Source organism: Chrysoperla carnea, chromosome 5, assembly GCF_905475395.1.
Source record: "Chrysoperla carnea chromosome 5, inChrCarn1.1, whole genome shotgun sequence".
NCBI classification, from domain to species: Eukaryota; Metazoa; Arthropoda; class Insecta; order Neuroptera; family Chrysopidae; genus Chrysoperla; species Chrysoperla carnea.
Window position 1 is genome coordinate 61,499,259 of NC_058341.1, and position 25,003 is coordinate 61,524,261.

Here is a 25,003-nt window from a genome sequence, read left to right on the forward strand (position 1 = left end):
TTTAATATTGTATTTGTAAACTGACTATGAACTGTTACAGATGAATTACAACAATACAAATATTTGATAAATATTTTATATTATACTACTTAGACTTACTTCACAGTACTTAAATCAGTTATTGGACTTAAGTCACTTGTTTAAGTCATTGCATTTTATTATTTTTAATTGAAAGCATTGTTCAATGATTTATTTATAATAATAATAACAATAAAAAAACAGAATTGATTTAATTTAAGTTAAATTATTTAAGTTCATCACGTTTTCTGCCAGAATAGAAGAATAATTATTTTTGGCCATTTGTTGTGAGTGTGTGTTTGTGTTTTTTTTAACGATTGTGATACTTTGTTGATGTTTTATTAATGAAGATTTTGAAAATGATGTAAGTTTATGTTTTTTTTTTTTTTTTTTGTATTTACAAATTTTTGAATAAATACTACAATTGACTTTTTTACCACAACTTTCTTAAAATTTAAACATGAAATGAAACAATATTTTCTCGTAATGAATATTTTGATTTTACAAAAGAAACGGGCTATGGAACTACACTTATTCGGGTAAAATTTTTTGCCTGAAAGCAAAAATAGTAATAATAAATTAAAAACCGAAATGTAAAATGCAATTTTTTTTTAAAAGATTGCAAAATTTTTGTAATAAAATTTAAAGGGGGGGGGGGGGGGGGGTTTGTCCGATTATTTAAATAAATAAATGACTTCAAAAGTAGGCATATTTAACAAAGGTCTTGTGGAAAAATAGCTGATGGATGATATCTTTTCATAGATTTCTCCAAAACTAGTCGGTGGAAATTAAAAAAAAAAAATATTTAAAAACTGAATAAATAATTATTGAAAAAAAAAAAAAAAATCCGTTGTGTCCGATTGATTAGGGATGTCTGAGCACGGTAGTGGGGAAACAAATTTTAAAAAAATATATATTTTCAATTTTTATTGTGAATTATGTTATAACTTGACAATATAACACGAAAAGTAAGAAAAAAATTTTTCGATATCTGGAGTAATTTTCAAAATATCGAAAATTGAAAATTTTGTTTAATTATTTAGCTTTCGATATTTCGCAAACCAAGGCAGATATTGAAAAATTGTTTTTTTTTTCGTCTACATTCATGAATTTATAACAAAATTCATCACCAAAGTTGAAACTAAGGTACAAATAATTTCAACTACAAGTCTAAACTTGCCATGGCAACTTCTACTTTAATTTAACCGGAAAGTCAAATCAAAAATAATAAAAGTAAAACAAAAATACCGAAATGTAAAATGATCTGTAAATAAAAAAAAGTGTCAAAGTCAAAACACAAAAGTTTTGTAATAAAATTTCCAAAAATCTTGTGTGAATGCCATACAACTTATATAATAAAAGTTTATTGTTTATGAAGCTATTTATCTAGTTTGATTTTTTTACGAAAATATTAAAATTTTGTACTTTAGAATAGTGAACATGTATATTTCCGTAAATACAGTGTTTCGCATTTAAGGTGAAGACACACTCATTTTTTCGTTATTTAAAGGAATATCGATTTGAAATTTTCCAATATCTAGCCGTACAAGATGATGGGTCAAATTTTTTAAGATTCTTAAGAACTTTAAACTCAGCCCGCTACAAAACGACAAATAGGGATGATTCTAAATATTTTTCCTAACGTCGGAGATGGTTAGAGATATCGAAAAAACTATTCGAAAAATTTGCTCAGAATATTTTTTTTATACTCATTTACCGATTTTCATGACAAAATTCGCATTTTTAATTTTTTTCATTATTTTGGTCAACACTTATAATTATAATTATTAAAAGTTTATTGAAATATTTGAATACATAAATAACATTAATAAATTATCAATTTGTTCAGTTTTTACATTCCATAGCACACTTGTCATAAAATTTTATTTTATTATCTTTTAACAAATTTAATAAATTTTCTAACTTGATTTAATTAATGAACAATTCATTAATCATAAACGTTAGCACGATATTATTTCAATAAAAGACATTAAAAATTTGTCTTATCTACTTCGTGTAATTAATTCACTATAGTTTGAAGTTTCATAAATGTAAAGTATTTTGAGTATTTCGAGGTGTCGCTTATTTTGGCTCTGTACTGGAAAAGAAGCGGGTAAAAAAGTTAGTGAGTTGAGATACAAATCCCGACCATGCTGGCCAAATTTATTAAATAATTAATTAAACAAATTTAGAAGTGGTTTAATAAATTAAACTAGCTTGACACGTGCGAAATTCCGCTACCGTAGTAACCGCAACCGTGGCTACTCTGTTATCGTGGCTAGCTAAAAAAACAAACAACAACTTTCGTAGCAAGTGGTGAAAAAAATCAAAAGTTCTTAAAATAATTTTAGGAGACCATGTATTAAAAATAGTAACTATATGTCTAAAGTATGAGGATAGAATCTGTAATAAGTTAGACTACAAGCCCATGCTGAAATTTTTCGGGTGAAATGATCCACCAGGAATCATTTTAAAAAAGATGCTCTTATATGTATAAGTATGTTTAAGCACCATGCCGTTATTTTTGCGCGGTACAGATGAGTACAGGTGAGATTATGAATGTCACATCTCATCCTTGTGAGATGTGACAAAATCATCCTTGTGAGATGTGAAATTTATACCGCGTTGGTGGATACTAACTCTGTATAGGCATTCGAAGAGAATTTCATAAATTCCGTACAGAAATAAATCCGGTTATTTCGGTACCGGTAGTTAAAAAAAACTTTTGATCTGCCGCCAATTTCCGAAGCTATACGCTTTTATTTATGTACGACATTTATGCTTCGGATACTTATGCAGAGTTAGTATCCATCAACGGCGTACATATTTGCTGGTACAGGGATGAGATATCCAGGGGTGTGCCATCCTTATTCTCAACTGTACTCATCTGTATGAAAACTGACGCCATGGTGCTTAAACTGTTACATGTACAAAAGCATGTTTTTCAACATGTTTCCTGGTGGGTCATTTCACCCGAAAATTTCCGCGTGGGCTTGTGGTCTATATTTTATTGTTGAATTATTTTTTCGTAACAACCAAAGTGGGTGAAAAATTTATTTTATGCAGAATTTCAGGAAAATAATTTTGCTGCGATCAGACATCTGATTCATTTGTTTTTTTTTTAACAATTTATAACAAAAGCGAATATTTTTATTAAGATTTACGCTTATATCTCCACTTCTATAGATCAAAGAGTATCTAAATTAATAAATTCCTATATATTTTAATAAATTGATTTGCAATTTTCCACGATTTGTTTTAAGGTTTTTTATTAATTAAAAAAAACGATAGATACAATTGCTTCACTTGTTTAAAAGCATCACCAGAGCTGATCTTTTCTACCTGATGATGATTTAAAAAAAGTAAAACATTCGGTTTTTTAAATTAAAAAAACCTTAGAATAAATCGTGAAAGGTATTGCAAATAAATTTATTAAAATATGCAGTGATATATTTTATCGTTTTATTAAATATGAACTTCCACAAAGTAAAGCTCGAACAAATTAATTAAGCTCAAATTATTCGTTATGAAATAAGCTTCAATATAAAATTTTAAGAAGCTACATTTACTTGAGTGCCTCAAGAACATTATTTTGATTTGTTAAAAAAAACATTTTACAAAATAATTAATTGTAGAAAGCTTTACTTTGTGGAACTCCATAATTAGGATTCTACTTTCTTCGCCAAGTCCACTATATTTTATTATATTTATTATCTGATTAACATTTAGACCTGACTGATTAGTCTGGCTTTTTGATTTTTTAATTCCTTAAATACCTAACTTAAGGATATACAAATTTCAAAACGCCTCTAAAACATTTATTTAACTCCTGAATTAAAAAAAGGGGTGTTATAAGTTTGACCGCTATGTGTATGTGTCTTGTCTGTGGCGTTGTAGTGCCTAAAGGGATGAACCGATTTTAATTTTTTTTTGTTTCATTTGAAAGGTAATTTAACGGAGAGTGTTCTTAGTTATGTTTCAAGTGCGAGCTTAGAGTTCCGTTCTCGAAAAAACTAAAAAATTGTAGGTGATCTTCAAAATCGATTCAGTTTGGAAAAGGCATGACGTATAATTTTAGCAAATAAATAATTAATATGGAAATAAATTGTCAAATTAATCTGGCTCCCGTGCCTCGCTCAATTCATTTTGAAAAGTGAAATGGTAAAATAATTAGCCTAATTTAAAAAAATAATTCAAAAGAACAAACTCAAATCAAATATTTCAATTTCAATTAAAATATTTCCAAACATTTGTTCCAAAAAATGATAGCTAATCTCTAATTAACCTTTTCATCTCATCTGACGTACTTGACCATCACCTTGATAAAGACTTAAAAAGGAGTGTTATAAGTTTAAAGTGTTTATCTGTGCGTCTGTGTGTTTTTCAGTGGCATCGTAGCCCTTAAACGGTCGAACCACCTTGATTGCATGAACAATTTATAGCTAAGTTTCCAAAAATCGGTTTACAAGAAATAAATCGTATTTGTCGGGAGTTTTTTAAATTTTGTAAATTTAACTTGTTAATAAAGAAATTTTTCTTAAAAATGAACGTTCCTCTTTCGAATAATGATTTTTTCATGTCCATTCTCCCTCAACACGCAGAAAGCTAAACAAATAAATTACTTATCCTACTCAATATAGTGTTCAATCACCGTAGAGCCAAAAGCTAATATAATCGATCTTATCGTGTTGGCATTCCAAAAAGTCTAAACAAGTTAAGAATGTTAATTAAGAAAATTATTTATTTTTTGATTGTAAAAAATTACTGTTTAAATGAAAATTTTTATTTTATGGCCATAATATCATTAAATATTCTTAATTTTGAAAATCAAATTAAAATTAATGGAAAATATATATAAACAGATTTTTATTACCAATAATTAAAAAAAAAACGATATGTTTGTTATTTTTAAGGTCAAATTTTTGATTTAGATTTTGGATTTTTTTAAATAGTAAATTTTTTAACCATGACAATTAAAAAAGAAAACTATTTAAAAAAATCCGACTTCAATCACTATGTAGACTACTAGCCTTGTTTCTTTTTTAATTAACGCAGTCGGGTTTTTGATTTTTTAAATTATTTATTTTATTTTATATTTTTAGTGTTCCGGCACTAAAAAACCCTCTTATTATACTAATTAAAACTTGTTAAACCAATTTATTATTCCTAATTAAATTTAACAAGATTAAGTTGTTTTTCCAAAAGGAATTTTTTAATTTATGATTCAAATTTTTTTCCTACAAAACTAGTAAATTCTTGCTTGAGGGAAATTTTTTTCCATTATCTATTAACAAAAACAAAATATAATTTTAAAGAAGAAATTTTCGAGAATGTTTCACAAGACAACTAGTTGAAAAATAATAACAAATACCTGCAAATTTTTATAATTTAATTCTTTTATAGTTTCTGTGACTAAATGGCCACCGAAGTTTTTTCCACCGAAGAATTTACGCCCTAACGGGTAAACAATGATGTTTATGAAGAAATGTTTCAAACAAAAGTTTTTTTTTTTTATAACGAACATTTTTTACATTTTAACTTTTGATCTATCTCTAACGGTTTACATGTTGCTCATTTACTTTTTACGTCCTGAGCACGATATAAAAATTTAAGCTTTATATCTTTTTTCATTTTTGAGTTATCGCGTTGATAGACGGACAGACAGACAGACAGACGGACAACCGAAAGTGGTCTATTTTTAAGCGTTATCAACTTGCCTTGCGACTATTAGTATACCTTGATATATACAGAATGGCTTTTTTAAGTTGACATTTCCTTGAAATTCGAAAAATAAGGTTTATCACTAAAATGCGTCAAGCAAAAACTGTTGGGTCTATAGGTGTACATCTTATGCAGACATTAAACTTGACTCAGTTTTTCAGGCTCAATGAGAAGCTCACTCTATTCAATACCTGGTAATAGATAAAAGAACACTTTAAATTAGAAAACTGTCATAGATTAAAAAGGAAAACATTTTTTGTTCGAAAAATTTTTCCGCAAACCATACAGTTTAGGCAAAAACGAACTGAAAACTTATACCCAAAATTGGTTTTTTTATATGTTTTCTCCTTTCATTTTTGTTCAAATTGAATAAAGAAACGCGCAAAGAGATATGATATGTAGTTTTTTACAGGTTCGTTAAATCAATTACTGCCTAAATTATTCTGTTGATTGACCCGGAAAACTTATGTGTGCGTTTGAAGTTAACATTTTTCGTTTGAAGCATTTTCTACGATTAAACTTATTTTTCAAGTTTCACGCAATGTCAAGTTAAAAAGACATCCTGTATTTCATAAATACAGGTTATAAAAACTAAACTTAGGAAATATTATAAGATTTCTGTTCAGTTAAGTAGGATAAATAGTCTCTGCCCGCACAGTTTTCCGAGCGACGCGGCAGTGGGGGGCATAAGTAATTGCCCATTCCGTTCGTACAAGTCTCATCCTTTACAATTAGCAATTATTTTCTGCGTATCAATAGGGCGGTCTGTCATTAAAATCATTTTTTTTTGTTCTTATTTTAGAAGATTTTTTCCAAAAAATATTGCTAGAGAATGCATATACTTTTTTCACAGTGATTTCAACGCTCATAAATAAAACACGTTTGTATTTTGGTCATCGTGCCTAAATTAGCAATTTGGATCTAGATACTACCGAGATTGATTTCCCATAACTAATACGGGGTTTTAAATTAAAAAAAAAAACATTTAGGGAAAATGAGTCAAGCACGTAAAAAGTTAGCATTTGTCTTACATAATCGAAAAAAAAATTAGCTTAAAAAAAATTCCAAATGTGATATAAATATTTATTTAGTACTTATATCCACGGATTTAGTTTACTATAATTATTAATAATAATTTCCGGTTGTCCGTCTATGAACATGAAACTCAAAAACGAAATAAGATATAAAGCTTATATTTTTATATCGTGCTCAGGACGTAAAAAGTAATTAATTGTAGCTCTAGAATTAATTAAGTCATATCTGTCAACAGATGGTACAAATATCTACTGCATCTGGAGGTCGGTACCACGTTGTTTATTATGAATTAAAAAAAGTAAACATAGGCGTGCCGCAAGGATCCACCCTTGGTCCTTTGAGTTTCATATTGTTTATAATGATTTTATAGGAGTGGAACGTAAGGCTTACTCTTTGCTTACGATGTGAGTATCCCGTATGCAGATATAGATGAGAATAACTTGTTCTTATCGGTGGATAAGTCACTACTTGGTGTACTAAATGGTTTATTGATAACGGGTTTAAGTTAAAAATAGAAAAAACACAATACATCAAATTTGAAACATTCGCAGCATACAGAGCAATAGATAGTACATTATATCATCCATCTTTTGGAAATATTACATTTACATAAGTCATGTTTCTGGGTGTAATCATTGACAAATAGAAAAAAATAGAAAAATGACTTAGAAAATACAATGAACAAATTAAAAAATATATTTTATTCTTTTATTGAGTCCCACCTTTGGTATGGGTTTGTTATAGGGGGGGGGTTTCCATTCATATGCCAAAGCTATTTGTTACTAAAAGAATATGCTTATGGACCATGGTAGGAGCTGGATCCCAAGCTCACTGTAAGCCCATTTTTAAATATCTTAAAATATTAACTCTATTCGATCTACAGGTAATGGAATCGGTAATTTTTTTTAAAAGTATCCTCATTTGTTCATTGACAAGCAATTTAATCAAAATTATGATACTAAATTTAAAGATAATTTAAGAACTAATGATAGCAATCTTACAAAAAGATTTAACGGTCCAATTAATTAATTATATTATACGAATTTATAACAAGATTCCTCCTATTAATACAAAGTAAGATGAATCTATTACTTATTGTTGTTGTTTACATTTAATCATACACACGATATTTACATCATGGTCTATTCGACTATATTTTGATGTAATATGTTACATACAGGCGTAAACTAAATATTGACAAATATCTTGTCTAGTAATCTTAATTAAAGAGAATTGAAAAAAATACACTCGAACCAGGACTCGAACCCGGACTTCTTGGATTCATAAACAATAAGTAATAATAATAAATAAGAGGATAAACAAATTAAAAAAAATTCATTGAGTTGAAAAAATTGCATTCGTGTCTAGAACTCAAATAGCCTAATTGGAAGGGCGCTTGACATGAATCCAAGAAGTCCGGGTTCGAGTCCTGGTTCGAGTGTAGTTTTTTCAATTCTCTGTAATTAAGATGAATCTGTTAAAGAAAAATTAAAAATTAATGTTAATTTTAACATTTTGTATATACCAAATATTTATTATAATTAATAAATAAATATTTGTAATGGTCGAACACAAATATTTATTACATATTATTATTATAAGGAAAAAATTTTAATTACGGGTTTTACGAAAAAAAAGTCATTCTTTATAAAAAGTTAAAAAAGAAGATTGGCATAAAAAATGTATTGAATATTGTCTACAAGAGCAAAATATATTTATTATTTATTTTATGGAAAAATTTTATTGGAGAAAGTTGTTAACATTCAAAATTAAACTCAAAATATGAAATTATAAAATAATATGTTAACAAAATATCTAGAATGTTACAGTCTCGCAAGTGGCTGCAAAAAAATTAATTCAACATTTTTTGGAAACGGCTTCCTTTTTAAATTTAAAAAAAGAGTTTATCTGTGTGTCACGCCGAACGAATAACTTTGCGGAAAGAGACTACTTGACTAAAAGCAATTCTTATAATTTTTCCTAAGTTTGTTTTTTTTTTTTTTTAATTATATTCTGTTTTTGTTAAAAGATAATGGAAAACAAATTCCCTCAAGCTAGAATTGACTAGTATTGTTGGAAAATAAATCTGAATTATAAATTAAAAAATTCCTATCTGAAAAACAACTTTAATCTTGCAAATTTTATTTAATTATTTTCATTTGATCATTTTTGTATTAAGGGAATAAGGTATTCTACTATTTTTGAAAAAGTACTTCAAAATGTTGATTTTGTTAATAAAAAAAGCCACCAAAGATTTATTTCGGAAAAATACACACGCTTTCTTGCCAAAAACTTAAATTAAATTTTAAACCTTTTTTAAACCAATTTGGTGACGTAATATCGGTATCATTATACGAAATAACACAGACAACTATAATATTGATTATGGATATATTATACCCATCTGTCCACACTGAACTAATTGATGGTCTATGGTTCATACCGATATGACATTACATCATGGCTTGTCCGCGTTTTAGGTCACATGATATACAGTTTAAATCAGAATATTTAAGGATATTTTTACATAAATTTTAACTTTTTTCAAATTTCATAATTTGTTTTTGACTAACGATAATACCCTATTAGAGTGATTTGTGAATTTAAGAAATATTTGAAATTTCTCGATTACTATTAGGTAGGTAAGTAAATGTAAAATAATAACAAAGGAAATTAATTTTAGATGAAATTTAAGATTTAATCAATAATAATAATAATAAAATAAATTTTTTTTATTTTAAGGTAGTACGACGAGCGCCAAGGCAAGTTTAAACTTGTGGTTGAAATTTATTGTATCTTATTTTCAACTTTGATGATGAATTTTGTTATTACTTCATGAATGTACACGAAAAATTAGAATACAATTTTTCGATATCTGTCTTGGTTTTCGAAATATCGGAAGCTGAATAGTTAAAAAAAAAATCCATTTTCGATATTTTGAAAATTATTCCAGATATCGAAAAATTTATTCTTACTTTTCCTCTTATATTGTCAAGTTATAACATAATTCATTATCAAAATTGAACAAATATAATTTTTAAAATTTGTGTCCCCACTATCATTAGCTCATACATCTTTAATTAGTCGGCCGGTTAATTTAAATATTTTTTTTTAAATTTGCACCGACTAGTTTTGGAGAAATCTATGAAAACATATCATCCATCTATTGTTTTCTCATAAGACCAATGTTAAATTCCTACTTTTGCAGTCATTTATTTATTTAAATAATCGGACAACTCCTAAAATTTTCAGAATTGATTTAGACTTAGTCCAACTTCATATAAAAAAAATCAAGCCTTTTATCCAAAATTGGCCTGGCGCTTGTGCATCTTTAATTACAAATTCCTCTAAAATTTTAGTGTTATTCCAATTCAGATATAAACTTTTGAACAGTTATGGTGGGTCCACCCGATACAGACTATTGTTTGTACAGACTGAAAGTCTGAGTAAAAATGTTCAAGTAAGACTTTACCATCATACCGACTATGATTTGCATTGATTTGTTGCGCAGACAAAGTTCTATAGAAGTCTGTGTGAAGTTGGTATCGTGCGGACCTACCATTAACGACTAATATTGCGTTTTTAAAATAAATGGAAATCAATCAATTGAGCTGATAATATTCGGACCACTATAATAATTTACTACAGAAACTTGTTGATACGGCTTATTGCGGTTGATAATATAAATTGGCTTGCTTTTTTCACATTATTCCTTTGCACTGTAAGTAAGGAAGTATTTACGTAACGTTGCCACGAGAAAACTTTTGTAAATTTATGAATCCTTCAGTATTTTATTGAAGGATTTTAAGATTTTCTATTTCAAATAAGTATAATCTATTGGTAAATAATTCTTTAGTCATATTTTCTCCAAAAATATAAACTTATACACTAAATGTCAACGGAGAGAGGTGGGGTTTGTGTATTATACATCCGTTTTATTACTTAGAGCACTATTTATGGAGCTTTGGAATGTCTGATGTGGTGATAACATTAAAATAATGATATTTATAACTGAGAGAGTGCCTTTTTCTAGATACAGAATCGTTTTGACATTATTTAGAGGAAAAAGAAATTATTGTGAATAATACCAAAACTGCTTCTGAAGAAAAATTTGGCACACAATAGCCCAAGCATGGAGCATTCCATAACATTATTGTCTTCGCAATAAGACAATGGCGCTAGATATTTTTTTCTTGAAATGTGGTGATGCCACACCCACATCTTTAAAGCAGTTTTCGTATTTATCAAGATAAGCTTAAAATCATGAAAGATCCTTAGCTTTTAATGAAAATTTTCAATTTTTCTAAGCAGGCGTTTTTTCAATATTCACAAAATATCTTTAATCTTCCAAAATTATCTTTGAATCTTCTAAAATTATCTCTGTAAAATATAGATACAGGGTGATTGAGTTATTGAGCAGTTGAAATCCTGTTGGCCATCTTCAGTCCGGTTTAGGGTTCCTTTCCAAATGAGGTGAAATTGGGTACGAAATATTGACTAAACAGAATGATATTATAAAATCCGGGATTCATTTCCACAGTTTGGAGGGAATTCCCAGGAGGAAACCGTTTTTTCGGCGTTTTTGAAGTTTTACGTGTCTTTGCGGTCCCGTCAAATTGAGCTTAAGAATTGATAATCTGTACAGAGAAGAGATTGAGTCAAGAGAGTGCTTTTTGGAGATGTCACTAGTCTCCCTCCCGTTTTTATATCGAAATAGAATAGATTTTTCTGACTTGTTAAAGCATAGCCCTCCTCGACAGCCTTTTCAAATTGTGCCCGTGGTTTGAAAATGTACATATAGATTGAATTATGTCAAGAAAATGTCTTCTGTATCTGTAAACTTCTCAGCACCATGACTTCCTTTCTTACGCCGCAAAGTTAGTTTTTCGTGGTTTTTAAGGCTTTACACCAGACTCGTAGCCACGTACGGGCAATGCTCGTATTATTAGCTTATTAATTCGTACGTAATAGGACCGAATTTCATAAAAAGTGTAAAATTACAATTTATTGTTATTAAACATTGTTTAAAAAGTCGCAAAAGTGAGAGGATATTGAAGTCTCAATGGATTTGCGCGGTGACTTAAAAATCTATGTTTCAAAATATCAAAAATTCACTGAAAATTCAACTAAAAATAATCAAAAATGACTGTTATTTTAGACTCCTTAGACTTTTGGAGAAATTTTGTTATTGATTTTATTTACAGGCCTGCTATACACACCTCCAAAACTTTTCCAAATTGAGCTAAAGAGTAGAAAATATATTTGAGAATTGATTTAATGTTATGGAATTGTTTTTTGGTAGTATCGACTCCCTGGACACCCTTCTCGCCTTTTTAAGAAAAGATTTTCTGTGTTCAAAAACATGAAAAGACAAAATCCGTTTTCAATAAAAATTAACTTATAATAATAAGTATCTAACGAGGGGGAAATGTGTCATTAGCGATGGGGCTTTGCTGCTCATGAGTTATTTTAATTTTTATTATATTCAAATTTAAATAAACTTAAAAGTTAATTTTAATTTTGTATATAATATTTATTTATTTAACAATGATAACATGTTTAAAAAAAAGTAAAAATTATTTAATTATAAAAATAAGAATATTACTGGAGTAAATCTAAGCAAAAAAAGGCTGTTATATGGATTAAAAGTTCGAGCAGCGAAACTTTGGGGTTTTTCTTTTCACATCAAAATAAGTATTTTTTGAAATTTTTTACTTTCGCGGAGTGGTGCAACATGTTTAAAAAACAAAATGGCGTCAAAAATGGAATTTTTTTCAGAAATTTTATCATTTTTATTTTATATTCGCAAAAGGGGACATCGGTGGATATCCAAATTTGGTAGGTTTGTAGTCAATGTTAAGAACTACTCCTCATATTTTTTTGGGGGGGTTTCGTCCCTTCCCCTCCCAGTTATATATATATGTATACATACATATGGTAAAACAGTTCATTTGACTGTAACTTGAAAAATATTTGATTGATTTTAATGAAACTAATATCAATAGTAGGTTTCATTACTTACAACTTTCGGTTAAAATTTTAGCGAAATCCGTTACATAGTTCGGCCAAAATTTCCAATTTAATAAATTGCTTAAAATGGCTGCCATTTTATGCCATTTTGTCCTACGAGGTTAAATTTTTTTTTAAATTGTAGCATTTTTTATTATCTTTCGATTTTATAATAAGTGGCTTACCCGTAAAATGACTCCTTGATCCATATTTTTGCGAAAAACGGAAAATTTAACACTTTCTGGAAATAATTGTTTGGGGGGTGTATGGACTGGCTTTGGGGGGTGTTTTTTGCTTTGGCATGAGAAAACTATTTTTAAAAGAGAACTTATTTCTATATGGTTTAAAGCAAAATTTTTAAGTTTTAACCCCCGCGCTGTAAGGGGGAAGTGGTGTATGAAATAAATGTATCTTAAAAGATTTTAAAAAGAGGTCAAAATAGTTTAAAATGATAAAGTAACCCAAAATTTTAGATGTTTTTATTAATATAGCACTTTTTACAACATCCACCCCTTCCCCTCCCGCTTTTATATTTTTTGCAAATTCAAAATTTTTATGACGTATAAAGGGGTTTTGGGGGTCGCTATTTTGACCTCTTTTTAAAATCTTTTAAGATACATTTATTTCATACACCACTTCCCCCTTACAGCGCGGGGGTTAAAACTTAAAAATTTTGCTTTAAACCATATAGACCTCTTTTAAAAATAGTTTTCTCATGCCAAAGCAAAAAACACCCCCCAAAGCCAGTCCATACACCCCCCAAACAATTATTTCCAGAAAGTGTTAAATTTTCCGTTTTTCGCAAAAATATGGATCAAGGAGTCATTTTACGGGTAAGCCACTTATTATAAAATCGAAAGATAATAAAAAATGCTACAATTTAAAAAAAAATTTAACCTCGTAGGACAAAATGGCATAAAATGGCAGCCATTTTAAGCAATTTACTAAATTGGAAATTTTGGCCGAACTATGTAACGGATTTCGCTAAAATTTTAACCGAAAGTTGTAAGTAATGAAACCTACTATTGATATTAGTTTCATTAAAATCAATCAAATATTTTTCAAGTTACAGTCAAATGAACTGTTTTACCATATGTATGTATACATATATATATAACTGGGAGGGGAAGGGACGAAACCCCCCCAAAAAAATATGAGGAGTAGTTCTTAACATTGACTACAAACCTACCAAATTTGGATATCCACCGATGTCCCCTTTTGCGAATATAAAATAAAAATGATAAAATTTCTGAAAAAAATTCCATTTTTGACGCCATTTTATTTTTTAAACATTGCACCACTCCGCGAAAGTAAAAAATTTCAAAAAATACTTATTTTGATGTGAAAAGAAAAACCCCAAAGTTTCACTGCTCGAACTTTTAATCCATACACAAGGCGTAATTTCACTCTACTATATGTATTTCATAAAGAAACTTATTCAAAACACATAATCCAATTAATCTGCGAAACGAGTGACAAAATTGGTATCAGAAAAAAAAAAAACGTTGTTATAGAAGAAAACATGCCAAAAAACAAAGCGTTTTTGGTTTACGGCTAATCAATGGCTAAGTTAACTAAAAAAATTCGCAAAAGTATTAGTTGACATCCATAAAAATTGCCATAAAAACAAAGTTGACATCCAATGTAAGAAAATTAAATAGAGAAGTTCTAGATTTCAAAAAAGTCTATCGATTGACGTCTGGTAAGTCCGAATTGGATGCGTAGATGCCGAAAAAACTTGAGCGAAAAATGAGCGAAAATAGTCGTTTTTACATTTGTTTATAACTTTTTTTCTTTTTCGATTTTAAAGTTGATATTTGGTGAAGTAATGAGTAATAGGTTCGCAAATCTTCAGTTTTTTTTTCAGCAAAAAATTTTGAAAGTTTTTGGGAATAGCGCATTCTTTCGAAAAAAAAACAGCAAGTGCAATTTTTTAATTTTTGATGCCGAAATTGGGCTTCTTAAAAAGTTCACTTTTTTGGGATAAGTTTTTAGCGCTAAAAAAAAATTCGTAGACCTCTGAAACTTGAAGACGTTTTTAATAAATACTTACTTTAAATTAAAAAAATATTTGCATTTGTTAGTTTTCGTGAAGCTACGGGTATGATCCCGTTAAAATCGGATGTTTCTATATATGTTTCAATTGCTGCTAAAAAATCATGATCGAAGAAGTATAGACGAAGAGATTAAGACCCGAAAAACTGCTGTACCATAATCCCTCGACAAAGAGAAAAGTTTTTACGAAATATGTTTTTTTAAGTAAAATTTCGAAAAATGATATTTCAAAATTTTCCAAAATTTATTGATAAAAAAAACTGAAGATTTGTGAACATATTACTTATAACTTCACCAAATATCAAAGTTAAAATCGAAAAAGAAAAAAGTTATAACAAATGTAAAAACGACTATTTTCGTTCATTTTTTCAAGTTTTTTCGGCATCTACGCATCCAAATCGGACTTACTAGACGTCAATGATAGGTTTTTTTGAGATCTAGAACCCTTATAATTATTTTTGCATCTGACGTCAATTTTTTTTATCGGAAGAAAATCGTGCTTTTTTAGACTTTTTCGAATTTTTTAGGTTTACTTATAGCCATTGATCAGCCGTAAACAAGAAAACTGTATGTTTCTTGGCTTGTTTTCTTCTATAGCAACGTATTTTTTAATTTCTGATAGCAATTTTGTAAAATTTAACATTTTTTCTCCGTAAGTTAATTGGATTATCAAGATAACAAGCCAACTTATCCTATAACAAAATTAATAAATTGGAAAAATCCGAGGATATAATTGGAGTTGCCGCTTGTTTTTGATAAAATGGACTTTTGATTGGATTTTTCCGTTTCTAATTTCCTACTATACACAAAATATTTTGATGCGTTCCACATTTGCATAAAAGCAAATGCGCATTAAACCGCCTATTTTTGCTTGCCCAATTATAGTATCTTGTCTTTTGAAAGAAGATAAATTTTATGTGTTTACACTATTTAAAAACTAGAATACCTACCTATTTTTTTAATTTAGATTTTTATTGCCTTAAAGCAATATGACTATTAGTTCTTCGTTTATACGTATAAAATCAATTTTTGTTTTAAATACCATTTTAATCTTAAACTTTGCCACCCATTAAACTTTGGTTGAGATTTCTATTTTTATAGACCCCGTTTTTTTTTGCGTTTATCGTGTTCAGCAAATTTTTCTGATCATTTTGGTACCTTTTTTTGGTCTGTAAACCACGCGTCAGATTGAATTGGAATAGGAAGGGATTATGTATTCAATCGATTGATTCACTAAAAATTTAACTCTCAAAATGTTCCGGGCATTTCTTTTTTAAAGCTAGGTTGTTTCAAAAGTTTTGTTCGTTTTTGTGAGTCTACTTTAAACTGTCATATCTCAATGAATACTTATTCAATTTATTCTAAATAAGCGCCATTTGTCAACGTAACACAAGTCGATTAGTTCCGTCGACATACAAATTGGTGCTCGGGATTCGATGAAGTCGAGGAGGGCCGTTTTAGCCTGGTCTTGATTGGCGAAGGTTCTACCAGTGAGAAAGTTATCAAAGTTCTTGAAAAGATGGTAGTTGTTTGGCGAGAGGTCTTGAGAGTATGCTGGGTGAGGTGTTGCCGTTAAGCAAGATCGGAACTCTTCTGTTGACCAGTGCGGGCTACTGCTGACCCAATTTTCGGTACATTTCCTCGATTTCCATGCAATAGGACTCTGCTGTGATGGTTTGGTTCGGTTTCAGAAAGTTATAGTATACCCAATTTTCGAGCCTTTAGACCTATCCAATACGTTTTTAAACATACAAAAACCACATAGGTGCTGTAGCCCAGTTCTTGCGCCATCCCTTGCGCCGTTTAAGTCGACCACATCGGGGCTCAACTTCGAGGTTAAAATCTCCGGAACAAAAATTTGGTAAACAAACGTCGAACTGTGCATGTACTAACACTATCATTGCCAAAGGCCTGGTTAATTTTTCGGACTGTTTTGCTTTGATTCAATTTGTTTTCATAGAGAAAAATTGACCGAAAATCGCTTAACCACATCATATGGTAATTTTTAGACTTTTTCCCTACAGGATTGTAAAAAATTTTTGGTTTATTACACGGTACATACCTACATATAAACCAAATACATGCTTTGTAGTCAAATATTGTGTTATTTTAAGCTTTACAATACCACGCAACTACAAAAATATATAATATATTGTGTGCAAGCGCTGCTTATAAATTTGATAATATAGATATCTCTCTTCAACTCTAACAAAATTAGTCGTCTCTGTTCATCAAATGATGGATCTTCGATGAACTCGTAATAAAATTAAAATTTTGTTTCTACATCATCGACAACCTAATATTTTTATTGTATTATTATAAACTACAAGATTGTCTAAATATTTAAGATATCTTTTTTTCACACTCTCTAGATTTTTTCATATAGAAATATTCAATTGAAAAGTATAACCTCTATGATTCATCATTTTTTTAGCCAACTTTGAACCATAAATAATAATAAAAAGCCCGATGACCCAGGAATTTTTTGTGATTTTTAGAAACTTTGTTAATCAAAAAATGTATTTACAAAGTTTTATTGAAATCTCTAAATTTATTCAATCCTTGCATATCTACTTAAGAGCAGTTTCTCAAAATTTTAAGTTAATAATTATGAAATTTTTAGTTTTTAATGGTGTCTGTAGCAACTTAAAAATCTTAATTAACGATGATTATTACAAATATTACTGTTTATTAGGCGCCATTAGGGCTTACCTACTTCTATATAATTGTAAATTATTGATAATTATTACTATTATAGTATTATTATTATTTAGAATAATAATGGTAGGTAAATGCAGGTATCAATTATTATTTTTAGTATTTTCAAATCAAAACATTGAACTTCATTTATAAATAATTATAAACATTTCAAGGAAATTAGAATATAAATTAAAAACATATAAATGTAGGCTCAAAGTTCAATTTTGAAATAATATAATATTAACAGTCTAGTTCGGCTATTAGAGTCATGGCTTATTGATAAATGATAAGTAGGCGGGGTGGGTATGCCCGTTGGGGGCCATATTATTAATTTTATAATGTGAAATTTTCTTATGATTATTATTTATGTTTTCTTCATGCTAATCACTAAACGAGATATGTAAAAATTTTATGTTTTGGTATATTAAAATTGCAAATATCATTTGATCACTCGTAGATCAATCAAAATAAATTTTGTTATTTGTACTAATTCTTCTCTGTATTAGCATTGATATAATTATGTCTACAGATCGACGAGTAGATAAATTGATACCAGTGTATCACACAGAATATGTCAGTGCATCCTTGATTAAATGTCGATTTGTATTGACGTAAATAATCAATTCTAATACAGAGAAGAGTTGGTAAAAATAACAAAATCTTTATTTTCATGGTAGATGGATAATATTGGATATCTAACTGTTAATTAATATTGTCTTCTTTCAATAAATGTTGTAAAAATAATGATACTTTATTGATCAAAATTTACATTTCTCGACAAATATCGTATAACGTAATACGAATGCAAAAAATTGATATCTGACTATTATACCATGTATATATGAAATATACCAAGGTATATTAAGTTTAATCCCAAGTTTGTAACGCTTAAAAATATTAATACTATGAACAAAATTTTGGTATAGGTGTTCCTAAAATCCCCTAATTAGTCCATTTCCGGTTGTCTGTCTGCCTGTCTGTATGTCTGTCATCTGTCTGTCCGTCTGTTATCTTGATTACTTAAAAACGGAAAGAGATATCGAGCTGAAATTTATATATTTAATTTATAGCGTGCTTCGGACTTTAAAAGTGAGGTCAAGTTCGTAAATGAGTAACATGGGTCAATTGGGTCTTGGGTCCGGACCCATCTTGTAAAACGTTAGTCATAGAACAAAAGTTAAAATGTAAGAAATGTTCCTTAGAAAAAAATAAACAACTTTTGTTTGAAACATTTTTTCGTTAACATAATTGTTAACGTTAACGTTAACTTCTTACTGATGATGACTATACTTGGTAGTCGAAAATACGTATTTTAAAAATACAAAAAACTGATCTAGGAATTTGGGGCAAAAATCGAAATTTATGTTAACATAACTGTTTACCCGTGAGAGCGCAAATTATGCGCAAATTGTGTATTAAATGGGTATATCAGTTATATATGTGTGACATGTATATATGTGTAATGTGATAGAGTAAACAGCACTGTCTATACATGGTATTTCAACAATTAACACAGTCAATTGTTTGTTTTCACTTGTTTCCTATTGCGTTCTACATATGTACCGACTTAATTGGATACACAGGGTGCTTTTTTAATTTGACATATGCGTGAAGCTCGAAAAATAAGTTTAATCGATGAAATTACTTCGAAGGAAATATGTTAATTTCAAAAGCACACATCTTATACGGGTATAGAATTCAATCTAAGTTTTCCGGTTCAACTAAATCCTCCCTCTAATTCATAACTGGAAAACATTAGACGAACACTTTAAATTAGAAAGTTCTTCTTTATAAAAGCGAAAAACATATTTGGTTGAAACATTTTTTTTGTAAACCGAATAGTTTAGACCATAATTGATAGCAAAAATGCCCTTTTGGATCCTATAAGAAACTCCATATCATAGCCTTTTGCGAGTTTCTTCATTCAATTTATGACCAAAAATGGTCTTTATAGAAAAACAAACCACTTTAATTTTTTTTTTGAATGTGTTTTCGGAATGTGTCTAGATTCCGCATACGAAAAACAATTTTTGGGGAAAACTTTTCAGTCCGTTTTTGCCTAAACTGTACGGTTTGCGGAAAAATGTTTTTAATCAATAGCAACTTTCTAATTTAAAATGTTCATCTATCGATTACCGCTTGTATAGTAGAGTGAACTTTTCATTGAGTTTGAAAACCTGAGTCAAGTTTAATGCTTGCGTAAGATGTGCGCCTGTAGACCCAAGCATTTTTATCTATAAAACTTATTTTTCGAGTTTCAAGTATATGTCAATATAAAAATGACACCCTGTATGTTTTCTAATTCTTTCTTAAGCTTATTTTTTTCGATGTTATATCTTTTTTGTTTTTGAGATACAAACAGGTTTTATTTTGTGCTATTTGCCAATAGAGCCCTAATAAATGGAAAACAAAATCACTAAATATACAATTATTACTTTATTCTTTCAAAAATTGCAGGCATAGGTTTGCAAACCGCTAGTTTACAATGATTGGTGACAATTTAGATTCATAAAAACGAGTAATCTTTCCGTTATCATGCCTGTTCTTTTATAAATCTAACTCATAAACATTAAAATCATATAATATTTATAATATAAGTTAAATTATGGTATTATACTTATTATAGATTTGGTTTTAATTAATAATATTTCTCGTTAAATCGATTAGAAGACAGACGATTTAAGAGCTAATTATGTCTAGACAAACTTTTTGTATTCAATAATCATTATATTTTATGAAAATGATTGCAAAACATACGGTAGTATTATAATAGATCCTTTTTGCACAGGTAATTTAGGTACACTTGGTGTAAATCTTATAACACACTATGTGTATATGTATAGCACAATTCCTTTCTACCTACACCGCGCCGAGTGTAAAGATTGATTTACAAACTAATTATTTTTATTTTAGAATGAGGGTAATTATTTGCTAACGTATTAATAAGGACTTCGGAACATAGGCGCCAAAAAAGCTTGATATGAAAACTCTATGCACCCAAACATTTATTTTCAAAGACTGTGCCACGATGAAACTCCTTGCACGGAGATAGGGGGTGGATTTTTATTTCATGTATATATGAAATATATCAAGGTATACTAAGTTTATTCCCAAGTTTGTATCGCTTAAAAATATTGATACTACGAACAAAATTTTGTTATAGGTGTTCATAAAATCACCTATTTAGTCCATTTCCGGTTGTCTGTCTGTCTGTCCGTCAACAAGATAACTCAAAAGCGAAAAGATATGGCAAGCTGAAATTTTTGTTTTGTTTGAAACATTTATTTCGCAAACATCATCGTTTACCCGTGAGGGCGCAAATAGGGTATTCTACTATATTTGAGAAAGTATTTCAAAATGTTGATTTTGTTAATAATAAGCCACCAAAAATTTATTTCGGAAGAATACACACGCTTTCTTGCCAAAAACTTAAATTTTAAACCTTTCTTAAACTGTCAAAAACGGGGCATCCAATTTGGTGACGTAATATCGGTATCATTATACAAAATAACACAGATAAGTTTGACAGATATATTCATAGACAACTAATTATAATAAATATAAATACATATTATCTATGGATATATTATATCCAGCTGTCTACACTATATGGTTCATACCGATATGACATCACATCAGGGCTTGCCCGCGTTTTAGGTCACGTGATATACAGTTCAAAAATTATGATTTTTAATTTTAATATTATAAAAGAAAATTGTACTTTTATGACTCGAAATAAGAATATTTAAGTATATTTTTACATAAATTTTAACTTTTTTCAAATTTCATGATTTATTTTTCACTACCGAAAGTACCCTATTAAGTTAGATACATTAAAAAGTATCTATGTTTACAGGTATTGTATATATTTTCAATTTATACGTTGCATATATTATGCATGTGTTTGTTTGTTTATAGCATATAGAATACTATATTTCCTGAGGAAGTGAGAAGAAAGATATTCTGATTACTTTGCATGTAAGAGTGACTACCTTTCTTTACTTACATGACGTAGGTAATAAAAACAAACGATTGTGTAATCAACACTGCCTATACATGGTATTTCAACAATTTTTGTTCTCACTTGTCTACCTTAAAATCAGTTTTCCCTAAATGGCTTGAAAACCATGTGTTAAATGAAAATGAAAGTTTAAAACAAAATTTTTAGCGTTTCATGTATTTTGTTTTTTAAGCATGTTTCTAGACCGACGAAAAATGCACAATTACCGACTCCAATCAATTGTTACCTTGTGTATAATTAAGCTTTGAAGTCGATACTAGCCATATCTTTAAATAAAAATCGATTCAGTGGCGTTGCCTTCAAAGGGTTATTGTTTAAAAGGAAATTATTTATTGAAATCGGTACTTTAAAATTATTTTCTTTTTGTGCATATTTTGCAAAAAATTTCACTTACCGCACCCTTCAGGGGCGTTTGGTTATGGTTCTGCTCTCTTAAAAATACGATATTGGTATATTGAAAATTCATACCATGCAGTATCGCTGAATCATTACGTTCAAATTTGATGTCGTCAATCATGTTGAAAATTTCGCCTAACGTTTTCGGTAAACAAAATTCTATCTTTAATAATGTATAGGTCGGCAAATATTGATTTAAGAAAAAAAGAATCTTCGAAATTTATCTCTTCACTATTGTATTAACTTAATTTTTTAATCACATATTATATTTAATAAGATGTACGGTCGTCGAGTTATTCAAAAAACTTGTGTCACAAAATAAAAAACTTCATATAAAAATACTTTTTAAGGACAAGCTTTATTTTACCAAAAAGTAGAAAATAATTTTTTCTTTCAGTCACTACTATTTGTAGAAGCTAGATGCACTCAATTTAAAATATCAAGGATGATTCGGAGCGCCTCAAACTTTTACAAATATAGTCGTGTATAAGTAACTCTAAGAAGAAATATTTTCCTACTTTTTAGTGCAATAAAAACTAGATCATCAAAAAGTATTTTTTATTCAAATTTTCATTTAAGGTTGTTGTCGCGATATTTGAGTAGCGTCAGAAAATTTTAAATTTTTGTGTACTTACTAAAGACTTGATTATACAATTACTGATTGACCGTCTAGAATTCGAGATAAATTTCATTAAAAGTTCGATATTTAAAATGTATGGTATACACTCTTTATACTTTTGCATCAGTTATTAATTTATAAAAAACAAACTAATTGTCAGATATTTTTCAAAAACTAACAGTCATTGATCAATAACAGTCATTGATAACTAACATTGATTTGTTTCGATTCAAGAAAAAAATTTAAAAAAATTTTTGATCGTCTAGCTGTTTTTAAAAAATGGTTTAAAGTTCAACAATTTATAAGCAAGTATACATAGTAGCGAGTCAGACAGAAAGAAGTAGTAGCGAGTATACATAGTAGCGAGTCAGACAGAAGAGTGTTAGGATTAGTGTTGGTTACGTACACATGAATATTATATGTGTAACGTCTCCACGAATACAGGCTTGCTTAAATAATATGGGCCACTTAGCTACAAGCTCGTATACTTTTACAGCGCGCAAATATTTATTTACATACCACGACAACTACCTTAAGACTTAAAACATATGTGTATTAAATATGGTGGAAGCGATTAGTAAATACATTTAGAGTAGCATATCTTGAATAACAGCTTTCATGCTAGTGTGTATTTCGCATAACTCAGTTAATTAGCCCTATGTGGAAATTTTATATTTAGGACTGTTGTAATGTATATGTATACCTATCTTAACCTTCATTTTTCTAAATTCCTTGCATTTTAGATCTTCATATCTATTTGCATTTTAGATCTTCATATCTTCATATGTATTTCCTTTTTAAATGGACAAAAATGGTTTTTATTCACTGTGGCCCACAATCCTCTACTATCTTAACTTATGTCAGGGAATGACCTAACAAAAAAATACGACTGACCGAATTACTAATTTTACTAAAATGTAAAAAAAAAAAATCAAAATTAAAACAATAATAAAATTCAATTAAAGAAATAATGAAAATCGCATTTGATTCATTTAAATGCTTTATTCAAGGGCAAGGTCAATGAAAACAATTTATTGTATCACAATTAACGTAAAAAAGTTTATTGATTAATTAAAATGCATAAAATGCTAATTAATCGAACAATTATACTACAGTAAATATGAACACGAAAATATGTTTTGCTTAAAAAAAAAAATTTAATGGTTGAAATTTTTAGGGGGTGTTTGGGGGCATGCCTTGAGTCTAAAACCGAGTTTTCGTATTCGTGGTAGTGGGGAAGATACAACTGCGTGGCAATAAAGGGGTGAGTTGGTTTTTATTAGTTATCCTTGATGCTATCGAACGTACAGTCAAGTTCTATATATAAATTTTTTGGAATTTTGATTATCTATCGAATGGTAACAAAATTAAGAGAATCTTAGGTCAATGACAATGAGTGGTCAAAGGTCAAATGTGAAAGGTAGCTTTCGTCTATTGATAAATACTGTATAACTGACCTACTTCGTTCATTTAGACTTCAAACCTATTGATAGGTTTTAAAGCTATTACAGAACCTAAAAAGTAAAAAATACAAAAAACTACGTTTAAAACAAACCCACTTTAAAAAAAACGAATAAGTTAAAATAACTTAATAACCCATCGCTGGACAATCATTGTTCTACAAGCTGTACGGCGGAAGCAAGACCAAGGAGTCCTTGAATTTCTATCGTTGCAAGCGCTTTCTTCAATCTGCAAAGAAAAGTAATTTCTGTTGGGATTCTCTACCACCTACTGAAGATGCTGCTCACATCCACGCGTATAGAGTAAATTATCAGGTTCAAGAGGGGGTGGGAAAGATTTGGAAGGCTGTGGTAAGAAAAAAAAAAGAACAATTATATTCCTATTTATTGCTAAAAAAAAAACCAGCGCCGCCAAGTTTGATGAAACTGATTTCATGCACGTGGAAAACTGACTGTGGGAAGGCCTGTGAATGTCGAAAAACTGATTTGGAATGCTCTCCAATTTGTGTACCATCTACCGGCACCGCTTGCAACAACATCGCCCAATACTCCAGCTTGGAGTAATTAATTTCTCCAATGAAAAGATAATGATTTTGTTGCAACGACAAAAGCCTGCTAGTAAATCTTAAATAAGATGAAGGTGATTCGATAGAAAAGGACCATGGTGAAATATTCGGAAGCAATGACGAATACAAAGAAGTCGGAAGTTGTCCATTCAAAAGAACGACGTTGCAAGCATAAAAACTGTGCATTAAAATTGATTATCGAGTCACAATTTTATCAATAAACAAATATTTATCAATAAATGAAAACAACCGTTCACATTTGATCTTTGAAATGCCATTGACCTTAATGACCTCCTTTACCTCATTTTTAGTGTATGTAATAGGTTTCAAACCTATCAATAGGTTCGAAGTACAAATAAATGAACGAAAAACATATCAGTTATTCAGTATTTATTATTAAACG

At 29.2% G+C, this 25,003-nt stretch overlaps 1 protein-coding gene across 1 annotated transcript in view; it reads left to right on the plus strand.

Annotated features, from left to right (window-relative positions):
- Nucleotides 1-250: 250 nt before the first annotated feature.
- The window catches only part of LOC123300994 (protein I'm not dead yet-like), a 60,407-nt gene continuing 35,654 nt past the window's right edge, over nucleotides 251-25,003 (plus strand). Inside the window, exon 1 of the mRNA XM_044883699.1 lies at nucleotides 251-382. Within this exon, the coding sequence (XP_044739634.1) occupies nucleotides 363-382 (20 nt within the window). The 5' untranslated portion in view covers nucleotides 251-362. The remainder of the gene's footprint in view (nucleotides 383-25,003) is intronic.